The 16,803-nt window shown below is 34.1% G+C and overlaps 1 protein-coding gene across 1 annotated transcript in view; it reads left to right on the top strand.

Annotated features, from left to right (window-relative positions):
• Nucleotides 1-9,931: 9,931 nt before the first annotated feature.
• LOC143914179 (uncharacterized) overlaps nucleotides 9,932-16,803 on the top strand; it is a 42,163-nt gene continuing 35,291 nt past the window's right edge. The window contains exon 1 of the mRNA XM_077434286.1: nucleotides 9,932-10,193. Within this exon, the coding sequence (XP_077290412.1) occupies nucleotides 10,185-10,193 (9 nt within the window). The 5' untranslated portion in view covers nucleotides 9,932-10,184. The remainder of the gene's footprint in view (nucleotides 10,194-16,803) is intronic.

Below are 16,803 nucleotides of genomic sequence, written 5' to 3' on the forward strand. Positions count from 1 at the left end.
ATTGAATGCGAGTATGAGATTTTAGAGTGTTTTTGGGTCGATGAAAAAAATCCAATCGCCTAGAATTCAGACCGAATATTGTTATGTTGATGCAAAAAAAAACATGGTCATCATCACAACACATCAAACCAGTCATCCGAGTAAGACTATTTATTGTACGGCAAAGTCGAACAGCCGTTTCGCCGAATTCTTCGAAGGATTTTACTGAAAATGTTGTATAAAAGATGCCTTTCGAAAGCGTACATAATATAATAATACAGTTTAGTGTGTTGTTTTTTTCATGAACAATTAGCCCGCGAGCTATCGATCACACGATTATTAACAATTATTCGCACGTACGTGCGATTTCGTACATTGCCTATTTACTAATCTTTTAGCGCGAAATAAATTTAAAAATTATGCAATTCAAATGTGCATAATTGCATAAATTCATTTGAGATATAATGCCGGTCGTTAATCTTACACACATTTGCAAAATATGCACTGGGACTTGATGAATGCGATTGTAAATTTTTCGTGCTCTCATCACATCATCACGAATTTTAAACGTAATGAAATAAATCAATTTTGGTATTCAATTTCAATTTTTCGTATATGGAATTCAATCGTGTGAAATAGGCATAAGTATTAGACACGAAGCATACGAGTGCGATCATAAAATATGATGAATATATCTTAATTTCAAATTTATATTTTACCATGGTGCCATTACAGACTGCCCCAAACAACACAGATAGACATACACCTATGGTTTTAAACTGGTACATATGTATACATATTTATAGATTATAGCTTTGAAATTACATAGTAAATAGGTTGGTTCACAATTTGGTGAGGAACCGTTTCAACAATGATGGGAAGCGATCGACTTTGAATCAAGTGTGACCAGCAGCACTGCAGAAATACTCGAAATAAAATCTTTACAATCGAGGTCAAACCAAGGCTCGATCTTAGGACCTCTCGGTGGTTAGCATTAACGCAACCACCGAGTTCTACTAATGGCTATATGCACTAGGTGCAATACAGCCAGTGGCGGCTCGTCCTAATGGGCTGCCGGGCTGCAGCCCCTCCTATAAAATTCTAAGTCATATATTTAATAATACATTTAATATTTTATTTATTAATGATATTTTTTTTATTAGTTGGATGGACTTAACTATTGGGGCCTTCGACAGAGTAAATATTACTTACAATATCACCCATATCCAAAAGGGTGATATTGTAAGTAATGTTGACCGTTTCGAAGACCCCACTAACTTGTATGGTGACAGATGAATTAAAATGTTGCTGTACTGGCTGTAAAGTGTTACAGCGCCGAGCTGAACGCTGCCCAGCCCGGAGTTTCGGAACGAGAAAGAGAAAGAGCTATTTGCAACTGCAGATAGCTCTTTCTCTTTCACTCACTCTGCCATTTTGGGCTGGACAGTCGGCAGCCTTCGCCTGTCTGCCGTCTACAGTCGGCAGTCTTCGCCTTCGAAATTCATCTGTCAGTTTGTTTAAGATTTCGCGCGCTTGATCTTACATTTGATTAGTTGAATCGCACGATCACAGCTTTATTCGTTTTCGTTACTCTTAATTGGTTGCGTACGAGCCCTCATCAAATCTTCGGTGAGTCGTTTTCATTTTGATAACAGCAAACTTTTTTCAAATCTGTTTAACTTTTTCTCGTAATTTTTATTTAAATATATATTTTTTTTCTTTTAAAAATGGAAAACAAAAGTGAAAAAAAATTTGCACTTTTCGCACTCTACTCACTCTACTCACTCTACTCTATATCGCACTTGCCCTTGTACAATATTTGTCTTGTAGCCACACACCAACAATCAGCCGAAACGTACCCCGATTCGACCATATCTGTTGACTTGAAATTTACCATTTTTTACAATTTATATTTACCCTTTAAGGTCTGTTCATTCAAAGAATTCGGTAAAATATTTACAAAATTTTCACTTTTCGCGACTAGAACTTACCGAAAAAGTCGCTATAAAAGCATTAGGCCGCCTCACGCCCAATTTAATTATTTCACAGCCTGCAACTAGTAGATCTTTTAGTTACTCGCGAAAATTTAATCCAGACATTTATAAAAAATACAATTGGTTAACGAGATGTACAGAAAAAAACGTGTTATTTTGTTATCCGTGTCTTTTGTTTGGAGGCGAGTCGCCAGGCGAAGCATCTTGGACGAAAACAGGAGTTATTGACTTAAAACATTTAAACGATAAATTTAAAAACACGAGGGAAGTGTCGAACACTTAAAAAATGTGTGTAATCTCACGATTTTGGGAAGCTTGTCGGCGGGAAATAGATAAGCATAACGAAAACGTCAAAAAAAAAATCGGGATGTTTTATTTAAAATTATTGATTGCGTTAAATTTTGCGGTAAATTTGAAATGCTAATGAGGGGACACGATGAAACAGATAATTCAAAAAATCCAGGAGTTTTTCGGGGGCTTCTAGAATATTCACAAAATTTCGACGATTCTTTAAAAAAACATTTTCAAACTTTTTCGGTTTTTAAAGGGACATCAAAAACTATTCAAAATTAACTTTTAGATTGTATTTTGAACGTGTGTAGGGAACAAATAAGTGCTGAAATAAAAAAAGCAACTTATCTAGCTGTTATGGCAGATGAAACAACCGATGTATCGATGCATTGTCAACAGGTTAATGTTTTTCGTTACGAATTAGGGGGTTAAGTTTTTGAAAGGTTTTAGGGTTTTTTTTAATCCGCGTCGCGAAACCAGCAAGAACGAATTTTTTTCAGCAATCTTACTGGAGTACCATCGTATTTTTCGAAATCTTCATCGCGTATGGACGCACCCCTTTAATGGGTGGTGAATTTTGCTAGTTTTTTTTTCAATAATACTTAAATCCACATGTAAGTGGTCGTACGCCAAAAATTGTGCTTATTTTGTCCTGTTATGACATGATAGAATAATTATGGTGACATTTTTTAGACATCTTTTCAGTGCAGCCCCGCCACTAAAAATTATCACGAGCCGCCACTGAATACAGCCAATGAAAGTTAATATACATATGTGGGATTTTATGTGTGTGAGTGAATTATGTGATGAGTAATGTTGAGGAGTGATATACAAACAGTGGTACACATGAGTGTACACGGTTTGGGAGTTGGCAGAAGTGTGACGCCAACTGACAGTTGGTAGTAGAGCCGCTGGCCGGACGGCCACCGGTAGGTGCGTACGCGCACGTGTGTATACTTAATGTTCAATAAACGTACATTGATGGACCAACATCGTCTTTGATTATCTCTCCCGCAATCCTCCCTATATATAGAACTCTACACATATATTAAATTCCTACGATATATTTGTTTTATCAGTGATGACGTAGGGATTCGAAAGTTGAGTACTGTTTTTTTTTAAATTTTTATTACAATCAATAATGCACACTCGTCTTAACAGATTGCTGCACAGTGACGAGTGTGGTATACATATTAAGAATTATTAATTATATGCACCCATATATTTACATTGAACACGACATATATCATTGTAAAGAAAAATTGTAAGTATTATACAAGGTAAATATAAACATCGATCCATATAGATATCCGTGGACAATTTTGCAGCATTAATACAAATCAGTGAAATACGATATGCTGAAAACTTGAAATTTTGCGAGAAAATGGGTAAAGGTTGCAAATATGTTGGAACCGTTTCAATGGCAATAAGATAAATTGGCTAACTCTAATAGGAAGCGATTAACCTGGAGTCACATATCCAAGGTCAGAGCCAGCAGCAACCGGTGGGATTGAACTCGTGCCCACTTTGTTCGAAAGCTTTATATGAAAACCACTAGTCTATACTGCTGGTTGAACGCCATTGAATTCTAGAGTGCTGCATAAGGTCCAGTGCACTCACAGAAGTATGGAACGCTGTATGATGGGCAAAACGAGGAGAGATAGATAACGGAATACGTAGGTTAGAAGTATGTCAAAGGTGGTTGAAGTGATGGTGAGAGTAAATAAGTTGAAATGGTAATGGGCTGGTCAAGTTGAGAGTCAAGAACGGACCATAGACTGACCAAAGAAGTGCTCGAATGGTACCCAAGAGAATGTAAAAGGTTGCAAGAAAGGCCACAGGGAGATGGGTGGATGAAATCAGAAAAAATGTGTGGGATGAGATGAATGAGAGTTGCTCAAAACAGAGACGAATGGAAGCATGTTGGAGAGGCCTTTATATGTATGTACAGTAGTGAATGGCGAATGGCTGTGAATTATGATGATAACGACAATTATGATGATGACGACGAATTTTCTATACTTTCTATTTATTCTATCATTTATTTAAGGTCGGTGAATTCACCCTTTTATGAAAATCTTCAATAACACTGTTCGACAAATGACGACTTTTTTTTTGGTTCAGAGTCTAGATATGATAACTGGCTTACCTCGATAAAATAAACGAATTTTTGTTATTGATCTACAAGAATAGTCGAAATAGTCGAAGTGGATTTTTATTTAATTCTAAAGACAATTTAATATATTATCCATATTAATTCAATTCATATTCGTGTAAATACGAGTAAATAATAGTACGAGTTTTTAGTTGGAAATTTTACCGATTTAAAATTCAGCACACTTCCAATTAACCCTTTTAAACGAAAACAAAAAATAGTTTGGCCAAAACACTATCTCAATAAACACGTTTCAATAGAAAAAACTCAATATAAAGTAGTATTAACAGTGGGAAAAAATCCCAAGTGAAAATACTTACTTTTGACTTTTGATTTGAACTGAAGGACTACTTAGAGAGGTTTGAAAGTTGAAAATTACTACAAATAAAAGATAAAATACCCGACTATAGATTCCAATATTCATTTTGAACAGAAAATTGACAGATTTTGAGACATCGACCGAACAACACCAAGATATAGAAAAATCGCGCGATTTAAAAAACACATATATCTCCGAATCTCAAGCCAATCAACATTTTTTTATTATCAGATTCGTATTTACTGGGCATAGATCTATAAGAAAAGTCATATCTCGTCTCCGAACCATTTTTCGTGTCGAACAGTGTAATCAATATTCAAATTAGAATTTTTCCAATAGTATACGAGTAGTATATTATATTTAAAAGTGGTGGAAGTCCAATTTTCAGTTCCAAAAACACTATTTATGTTCGACTTAATTCACAAATTTCACTTTTTCAAAATTTCAGCAGAATAAGCATATTATAGGCCACCAGTATTTTCTACAAATATGTTTTGCCAGATATTTCTCGAAATTAAGAAAAGTGCACTTACACCAATTTTAAATATAACTTCGCATATGTATGTATATGTATGTACATTCGCCGTATTTTTTGATTATACTTAGAATACAGTGCGATACGGATCAAACTAGCACAAAAGTATTTGCTTTGAAAAATTAATAAGCAACAAATTGAGATGACTTGCACTAGACTGAATCACACGATAAATATTATTAATTACACACATATTATTAAGATTGCACCTATACGCGTTCAATTTAATTAAATAAATTAAAAATCGATCGATTTTCATTGATTAACCCATTTACATAGAACGACCCCGAGAACAGGTAAATCGTTAAATTTTAAATAAATAAGCAAGGAAAATATACATATAATGAAACGGATTGTTTTCATATAATTTTGATTGATGAAAAAAGCGCCTTGAACTCATTTTCGAAACGAGCAGAGAATGAATGAAAGGGTAAGTAAGTATCACACAGTCGAACGGTTCCCATAATGAGCCACTACATACAATAATAAACTCCTATATTGCGAAATTAGGCGACATCATCTAGAAAAGATTAAACGGTACAACTCCATTCACAGATCTGTGCGAACGATGGCTGATTTCAATTATCGACAAGGGATTTGGCAACACTTTGCCTACTTTTTTACTTGTTGGCATTCTTGCACTAAGCACACACCTTATATTCTTATAATTTCAGGGCACATAAGGTAAATTTTATACGTTGTGTAATTTATTACGAAATGTCATTATAATGTGGAGCGTGTGTGGGGTCCACGACATGTGTCGTTCGTTGCGATTGTCTTCGCCTGTTATTATTAAACCATTAAGTCGAATGTGAGCGTACATTTACGAGACATATTATATGTGAAACAGATCATGTTCGTTCGTTATACAGATAGCTTATTGTATTATATAAAGTTTTTCATGTCGATATCATACATATGTACGTCGATGTATGTATACGCGAAAAGCTCGGTATATGTATGTACATATATACCTATTTTATTTTATTTTTGCATAGATATATGCCAGGAAGGCTTGGTAGAAAGACCCCAATGCGCCTTCCTGGACAATCAATTACAAACAATGCAGCATTTTATTATTACACAAATCACTGTATTTTGAGAAGCTGAAGAACACGAAATAAAAAATAATTAATTAATTAATTACATAATTAATCCATTGAGACATCTATGGATTTAGATTTTGTACATAATTTTTACAAATTATACACACAATAAATACAGAAGATTTGTGACAACAGGAAAGATGATGTTTGCCAATTTTACAGATAAAATTGGCAAACTCTGATAAGAAACGATCGATTTGGAGTCACAAATACCCCCAAATTAAACCAGCAGTATGGCGGATCGAACTGATCACTTGGTACTAAACATACACGCTATCATTAAGCCATACTGCTGGCTATTGTATATGGGACTGTAATTTACCGTCAAATTTTATAAACTGGTAAAGGGTGAATGATTTTTCCTACTAGCGGTATTTACCGGTAAATGAAAAATGTTTTTTTCATGGATTAGACAACTTTGTGGCTACTTTTCCTAAAAACGTCAACTTAAATGTATTGAACAGTGAATAAATAAAAACTAAATTTCAAATGAATTTCATATTTTCATTTTTTTTAATTTTATTTTTATGTACATACATATATACCAGGAAGGCCCAGTAGGTAAACCCCAATGCGCCTTCCTGGCCAATTACAGACATCGATATACAATTCTTTAGAATAATTTTAACAAAGCATCATATATATGTACATATGTATGTATGTAGATACATTTTCGGAGCTTTTTTTTAAATCGTAAAATTTCTAGATGCTGAAAAATTGGTATTTGCGAGACATTTATGGACAAATTTGCAGCATTTTTTATACGAATCAGCGAAATTCGAAATACTGAAAACTCGAAAGTTGCGAGAAATGGGTAATGGTTGCCAAATTTTTGGAACTGTTTCAATGACAATCAGATAAATGGGCAAAACCTGATAGGAAACGATTTAATTGGAGTCACAAACCAAGGTATGGCCAGCAGCAGCCAGTGAGACTCAAACCCGTGACCACTATGCTTGAAAGCAACATTCTAACCACTAGTCCACACTGCTGGTTAAATAAATGCGTTTTGGTAAATTCGTAAAAGTAAATAAATTTTAATTTTTTAATCAATCATATTTATTTATTACGCTTTGATTGGACCGTGTTGTCAGGAAATTTATCAATTTAAAATTGCCACATTTAATACTGAAAATAAACAAATTCCAGACAACCTAATCCACAATACGCCACTTGCATCGATTTTTAATGTAATAATGTACTTAATTTGCGTTAATATTTACTTAATTAGCGATAAAACAGTTTCCGGTAGTGACTGATGGCGAAATTTTGCCGATTTACCGGTAAGCCGGGATACCGGTACACCGGTATTGCATTCCCTAGTATGTATGTGAGACAGGAAAAGCATCATTGTATGTGAGTGATTATAAAAATGAAACAATAGCACTGTATGATGTTACATACATACATACATAGGTTGAATCGATGATTCTATTATTGAAAACATTATTGTGCATCTTCTATTGAAATCTATTACGAATATTCAAATTGAATGAATGTTGCATCAGTGCGATACATTTACATGCTGCGATTTCTTTAAATTGGTTTTCATACAAAAATGCACAATGGAAGCGATTACGATGATAGTTATCCTAAGTTATCTCTCTAATTCTTCGAATGCATCGGATATCTATTGTGTATGGCAGAGGTGGGAAACTTTTTTTTAATTTCGAGGTAAGAATCGAGTAAGACAACGCTTGAAAGAGTGACTTTGAACAAACCAAATATATTATTATGTATTATATTATTTGCTTAGAAAATTTTAATAATTATTAGTTTGGATATTATCCGAGATGAATTAATCGAGTATTTCGAGAAACACTTTGATTACATTTTATACATCACTAGCTGAACCCGGCATGCGTTGCAATGCCACAATAACGCATGCAATTCCCGTTCCCGATCCCGTTCTCGTTCTCGTTCCCGTTCCCATTTGTCGGGAAAACGCGGGGGCCAAAACATTTGAAATTATTCAATTGTTTGTTTATTTTACCCTAACAACGCAGGTGGAGACGTGAAAACATTTGAAATTATTCCTTTGCAATGCCATTCATGCCCGTTTTTCCCGTTCCCGTTTTTGGGCGATTTTTTTACAGAAACCACCACGGAAATACACACAATAACTCCTGTAAGTTTCATCGCAATTGGTTGAATGGTATAGGAACGCATACGTGACAGACAAACAGACTAACATTGATTTTTATATACATACTACATATATACATACATATACATACATAGATAGACTATTTATAGCCATTCACCATCTACTGCTGGATGAAGACCTCTCCAGCATGCCTCAGTTCATCTCTGTTTTGAGTAACTCTTTTTTCTAATTACATCCACCCATCTCCCTTGTGACCTTTATTGCACATTTTTGCATTATGTTGGGTATCATTTGAGCATTTCTTTCGTCCATCTGTCGTCCATTCTTCTAGCTTCGTCCTACGTGACCCGCTCATTGACATTTCAGCATTAGACACATACGTATGTATGTATGTAATATATAGCCACAGCTTAGTGCACTGGTAGAGCACTAAGCTATCCTCATTTGTGACCATTATTTGAATATAATTTCAAATTTATAATAATAATGTTATAAATTTATATAAAGTACGTAGATACATACATATGTATGTATAAATTTGGCGATAGGTGTTACCTTGGGGTAAAACTCGTAGTGGCACCATGGTAAATATAAATTAAAAATAATAATAAAAAAAAATAGATTTAAGATTGATCAATTAATACTATTAACATATAAAAAAATTGCGACAATTTTAAGAATTAAAATTTTTAATTCGAAATTGTCCTTACTGTAATTTTCTTGAAATTTTTCAACACTTTACATATTTCACTTCTCCATTTCTTTATTTTAGTCGAGTCATGGTCCAAATGCTTCTACTCGTTTCTTTAAAAGAACATGCCATGAACTGCCTCTTGAATATTTACTTATGGATTCTTGAGCCGTCCCTTTCAAATCCTCCTGGAATTATTACTAGTTTTTTCAATGTATGTACATACATATGAATTTCAAGAGAATTCTCAAGTTGCTGCTTATATTCATTTGAAGTTTACCACTCTCAATGGAAAAACGTTCAACAGTGATGATAAAACTTCAACGCAGTTAATTGTTTGCCTACGCGTATATGTATATGTATCTATTCGTATATAATTTACATGAAACGATTTAGGTATGAGCGTTTAATTTATATGGTAAAAGTAAGATTTAAATTTGTAATTACACTTGTCGGCGAGCTTCCTACGAAGTGCCATAAATAAATATCGTACAACGAAAAAGTAGCATCAGTAGATCTTCATACCTTTCGCAAGAGCGGCTCTCTTTGTGGCCGAGAGTGAATAATGCGAGTTTATATCATATGAGTATATATTTTTTATGGTGTTGAGCCCGAGGGCCTATGTGGGGTTTCACCGCGGGATGTGTGCGGTAACATCCGACAAATTTACGAGATTTATGAAACCGTCTTTCGTACCCTCCTCTGGTTCGGCACTCCCTCCCTTCGGAGATGGCTGATGGCATCCGCCAGCATCAGCTGAAGGAGATGAAGCTGCGTTCAGTGTACTCCAAGTCGCCGTCGGTTCAACAGTGCTTTCGGATAACCTCCTTTCACCTTTCTCTGCTTGCTATCAATTTATTGCAAACTCTATTCCGTACCCATCGGGAATTAGAGAACCTGTCTTAGGACTATTTGACTTATCGCATACGATCGAACAACATTAGTGAAGTGCACAGCGAACTTTCGTTTGAATTATAGGAGTGATTGGCTATTGGTGGAAAATCGAAATGATTAAGGTGAGTTAAAAATGAAAGCTTAAACATATTTTTACTATTTGAAAGCTCTTTCGTCTAATTAAGGGACCAAGAAGGCGCATCGGATTTACCTGTTAGGTCTTCCCTTTAATTAATAAACATTAATTAAATAAGATGCTATAAAATCTGGATATTTATACATAGTTGGAACTTTTTTTCGAAATTTTATTTCTAATGCAATTATTGGTTATTTAATTATAAATTTTAAGAACGCAAGTTCTTAATAATGAAATTATTCACCAGCTCCTTTCAGTTAAAAAATTACAAAGCAAAGTACAATATGTAATATAATCTCAATGATTGTAGTACTATGTATAATCAAAGGATTAACCTCATAGATTCAATCTTAATGAAATATTAAAAATTAAATACAAACAATAACACCTGATACATTCATAAGTATTATAATAGTAGGAGCTAGGGGTCCCAAATCTAAGTATTCGAATTCTTTTTATACGAAATTTTCAATCTACAACACATTAGATTCTATTTCACGTATCAAATTAGGATTATCTCAAAATTTTAAAAATATCTTGATATTTCCAAAACTTTATCTAAATAATTGAAAGCTAACCTACTATTCGATATTCGAATACTTGTTAGCCTTATAATTGATCCTTATAGTGATTGATCCTTGGTAGCCTTATAAATAATTGATCTATCACTTTTAGAATAAGATTCGTTGAAAAATAACAGTAGAGAATATCGTATGTAATTTTCAAATATAAACAATTTCATAATCTTTTCAATTAAAGAGTTGAAAGTTTGTCTGAAAATCATTTCATATAATGGATACTACTAGGTTACACTTTTATCAAGCTATTAAGCAACATATCATTATGATTAATACACAAAAAAATCACTGATTATATGTAAATTCGAACGCAGTTAAAGCTATAATAGTATATGTAATACCAAGTGATTATTGTGCATTTAGGGTAAGTACTACATATTCATCCAAACGAGAGCCGCAAAGCGAAAAATTTACAAAATAGTACACAATATCATTTTCAAATGACAATTAAAGCAGAGAAACGACCGCAAACTTCAAAACAACCGATTCGGCCCGCGTTTGCATAATTTGAAATTTATTTTTATATTTCGGAAGTGCTCGCCGACATTCGACACGTTCTGAAATTGTCCGTCGGGGCAACAATGAGCGTTGTATTCTTTTATCGGCGTGTCATCGAGAATTCTCACAGCGGTGGATCTAAATATATATATATATATATATATATATTTTTTTTTTTTTCACACACAGACAGCTGGATATACTGAGAGCGACACATGGATGAAAGGCACGAAATGTCGCGCGCCCGTGTATACAATAAACGTGTTCGGTTCACACAGCGACGTGTATCGGAACGTTTTGAGCGAGAGTAAACAATGGACCGGCCGTTTATCCGTTGGCCAACGTCTGAATAAATGGGTATCCGTCAGGAAAAACGCGAAAAGTGACGAACGCTGATCCGTAGATTAGGGCTGGATTTTACAATTTGTTACTGCTACCTGAATTAGTGGTCGTCCACCTATATATGTACGTACATATGTAGATAGAGGTACTAATCCAAATGCGATTTATAGTGATTCTCTTCTCTGTCGTCTATACATATTTATATACGTAATATAGACTAGCCGTATAGAACAAACGAATTGCATTATTGAATATCGAGGAATTTGATGTTGCATCCATGGATTGTATTATAAAGACTGTGTGAAGCAAATCACTCACTACTACATACATAATTACATACATACTCGTACATATGCATGCAAGTAGAATGTAAAAAAATTAACTGAATATACTGTGTATTTAACCGTTTTCCATGATTGTGAAAATAAAAATTTAAATGGATCATGTGAGTTGCGTTTCAGTGAGTGTACTTTGGATAATCTTATATAATATGTAGAGAGAAAAGTCATTGATTTAAAAAGTAGCAATTAATGGGGGATAAGATCAATATCTTTTAGAGCAAAATTTCGTATTGGTATCAATAAACAAATCACAATTGGTCAATTCTGATACATATGTACATATGTAGAAGTTGGCATAATTAAACTTCATGGTCTCCGCGAAATATTTTTTTTGATTTTTCATAATAACTATGTATTATTGGAGTCTTTTAATTTGAATCGGTAACATTATTCGAAGGCTTAACCTTTTTTATAATTGATAAAAAAAATATTTTGATTTTAACTTTGGGTTTCAAGGTTATACACTCGTTAAAGTCTTTTCTCGGAAAATTTAGTTATCGTTCAATGTTTTGATAATTTCGTTATTCTACATATTTTCATTATATTACTTGATGATCATTTTAAGATCAACGTTGGACATTTTAGGAAAACGATGATATTTTGATTCAAAATCAAAAGAAAAATATGTTTTTTGTGCAACGTATTTACTAAGTAAATCAAGAGATGAGTATAGATTATTTTTTAACGGAATTTAGGCTATAATATTAAAAAGAGATTTTCCAAATCTTTGAAAAGAAGTGACATTTTTTAAACAAAGGATAAGTATGTATGTACGTAAAAAATGTTCCACGTTCAATTTACAAAACGATGCAAAATATTCGTGTCAATACACACAAAACATCTGCTAAATTTTATTTATGAGTAGAAACTTCTCATTCATAGAAACGGCAAATCATCCGTACGACATTATTAACATGAAAATGTTGCGAACACGTAAACCATCCATACGAGACATTCGCCACATTGCATTAAAATTATTTTTACCGTAGATTTTTACACGCCAGCGAAAAGAAACCATTTCATTAGTAAACGTAATGATAGCGATTTCAATCGGAGAAATAATACTTGTCTGCAATAGGAAATATGTATGTAGATTTCCACGTGTACGATAAAGGAATTTTTATTTCATCTATTGAAAACGACACATGCATTTTTCTGTGTGAAAATACTCACAAGTATTATACAACACGTATTATTTATGTCTTCAATTCAATCGTCAATAATAATTATATATATTGTGATGACGACGTTTCATATTCAACACGAGCTTTGTGTGAAAGCTTCATTACATCCAATAAATTGATCATCATACGGTGCTGATCAATTGCTATTCACCATTCAAGCATACCATCAAATTAGCAACTACGTCGTACATCTGCAGAACAAAAGGGAAAATCTAGTTAACGTTTGCAAAACGCCAATCATATTTTCACGTAATTGCACACGAGTATTAAGCGAGAGGTCAAAGTTTGCAGCGCGGAGTCTGTCTGTATCACAACGTATGTATGTATGTACTCGTCGTTACAGAACAATAATAATACCGCACGCTAGCTCAGGTTGATTTTAGCATACACATATGAAATATTTAAATTTTTAGCCTGGGGTGTGTGTGCACGTCAATATGTACGCAGTGTTGCAATTTCGATATCAACGTCTGTCTCACGGGCGCGTCTTTGTAATGCGTCCGAAATGTCAGTCAGCATCCTAAAAGAGAGTTTTGAAATTTAAATAATTTCAGACGACGATGATGCTTGATGAACGTCAAAAGAATGGCCCGAATGTAACGCTTCCTATTCTGCAACGTTTCGAAATTTTCTAAGCGTTATGATAAATTTCACGAATTCAATCGCAATGTTTGTCTTTTAAATGCCGTATTTACATGCAATAACAATAATGCGAATTCTATATTTTGTGACATGATTTATGTAAAGTTATGTAATCTTTTGCATGATCTTGTACGTCAGTCATGTAGACAAAGTCTGATGGACATGGAGATACAATACACACTTTGCCAATGATAAAATACTATTTCTGTTAAAGGCTATCTACATATCTTCTGTCATTGAAAAATAGCTGTGAAATCACGTTTTCATTAATCATTATTTTAAAAGAGAGAAAAATCAAAGTTGAAAAGTTGAAAAGTTGAAAAACCAAAAAGGAATTTAGAATTGATAGATAAGACAATTCGGGAGGGGCTTCAACTTGATTTACGTAAAAAATGATGGCACAAGACGAGCTCACATGGAGAAGAATCGGTTGACGAACTATTGGTCGAATGGTCACTTGGCCGACGGATATTTCTCCGAACGGACACTTGGCCGAACAAAATTATAATTGTTTAAATTAGATTTAATATTTGCATTTAGTAAATAGTAGACGATAAAAATTATGCTTAGGGTATTTAATGGGGTGGCGGTGGTGCAAATGGAACGTCTTTTTCAACTTAAATTGTTTTTAAATTCAAAAACTTCTACTATATTTGAAATGTCCTAGTTCAGTACTACTAAAATTTTTCGTGCCTCGGACTGGTAAATACTTTTTTTTATCATCATCATCATCATCATAATGAGTCACAGCCATTCGCCATCCATTGGTGATTAGAAATAAATTAAAGCAATTAAAATTTTCAATCCGCCAAATGTCCGTTCGGCTAAACGTCTATCGGTCTAATGTGCATTCGGCCAAATGTCCTTTCAGCATAAAGTCCGTCGGCCTAATGTCTGTTCGGTCAAGCGTCCATTCGGGCAAAATACCGCGCACGGAAGAATCTACTATTAAATAGTTCTATGATCTTAATCTTTAACTAAAAGGGAAAGAAAAAATGAAAATCAGGACAACTTTATCTTAGTATTATTCCTCATACATTAAGAATATTATTCTTCATACATTAAGAATAGTATTCTTCATACATTAAGAATAGTATTCTTCATACATTAAGAATAGTATTCTTCATACATTAAGAATAGTATTCTTCATACATTAAGAATAAGGCATGCTAATACCTTTTAAAATCAATATATTTTGTTGAAAATACAGTGTACTCTTTGGAATATGGAAAATTTACAATATGGAAAATTTATAATATGGATAATTACAAATGATTTGAAAATGTTGATGGGGAAAACAGGGTTTGATTGCGATTTAATTGATCCAGGTTTTCAACGCATATCATTACAACAATAGAAAGGATATCAAAAATGTATAGTTCGGATTATCCGGTCCCAAACTCACCAGCAATAGCCCGATAATCGAGAGTACACTATATTGCAATTTAAAGCGACAAATTGAAACCCTCAAGGCGAAAAATTCTTTTCAATTTTCCCAAAAATGAGCGATGATGATTTATAGATACAAGCAACAGCAAAAAAAAAAATGAGAAACTCAACAAACAAACGTGAGAAGAAGACGTCCACGTGCCATAAAAGGAGTCGACTGGAAAATTGAAAGACGTCTTGAAAGTTCATGATGTAATGACTTAAAGGTCACAATAACAAGATCACACAAGCCTGCCGAAATGTTTCCAAACCATAAGACGTGTTAAATTTTCGACGAGTGTCACGAGCGTAACGAGACCGCGCACTTTGGAGCTATCCACGCTCAATAGAATCAATCGCGCCCTAGCATACGGATAATTACGAAAGAAACAACAAATCAATATGACGATGATGATGCGGTTAATTTGAAACATTAGACGCGTCGGGCAGTAGGCAAATTGATCGGTGGCTCCCGCCGCGATGATGCGACTTTGTGTGGGGGCGTAGGTCACCGAGACGACTTCTCCCCACTTCACCTGTACAGAAAGCACGTATTGTTTCGTCACTTCAGGTGAAATTCCTCTCGAGTGGTCCAGCACCTGTGTGTACGGGCCGATCTCTCTTCGAACATCCATCCATCTATACATACATACATAAATGCATATGTCGTAAAAGCTCTCATAATATTATCGCGCGAGTGAATGAACGATAACCCGTCGGTGAATATTCATAGTCGTTTTCCATTTTACCGCGAGCTTGATGTTTACATTCATATATTCAGCTCGCGAGCCGAGAAAAATCTTTGATTTTACGCTTCTCGTGATGCGTGTCGATGCTAATTTGTATGGTAATATCGCACGATTCGCTTATGCAAAAGATCTCCGCTAGTACCTGTCCGAGCACGAATCTTTGAAAAGCGTCTCAAGATCAGTCGGAAAATATATAGAATTTTTGAGATTTTCATCTACGTAATTGCAAATTTTAGATTAATTTTTTTTTAATATTATACAAATTTGGTATCATATAAAATATACAAAAAAATCTAGTCGGAATAATTAACTATACTCAATAGTGAGAATAACACCGTAACTGGTTGTATGAAAACTAGATCAGTTTAAATACCTATAATTTCATTATAATGTCTAAGAAGCTTATAATATTGATATAACGGAGCATACATACGAATGCTATCGACGATAGACAATGGTTGTTTTACTACGCCAAGTCACTCGAATATGATTGACGGATCTCAAAACGTACATTTCAAAAATAAATTTTTGTCAAATTTGATTGACAAAATATTTGTAGATTTTATTGAATTTATTGACAAAATATAAATTAGATTTGAATACACATTAGTTTGTCACTAACGTAGATCGGTCAACCGGTGGTCTGACATACATATATGTACATACATATAACTAGCTGCATATATCAGTGGTCAGCGCATATTGCTTTCAGAGTGGTCATGGGTTCAATACCGGACCCAGTGCTGCTGGCCAAACAAATATTGGATATGTGACTCCAGATCGATCGTTTCCTATTAGAGTTTGCAAATTTGTCTGATTTAATTGAAGCGGTTG

This window comes from Arctopsyche grandis, chromosome 7, assembly GCF_051622035.1.
Source record: "Arctopsyche grandis isolate Sample6627 chromosome 7, ASM5162203v2, whole genome shotgun sequence".
Classification (NCBI taxonomy): Eukaryota; Metazoa; Arthropoda; class Insecta; order Trichoptera; family Hydropsychidae; genus Arctopsyche; species Arctopsyche grandis.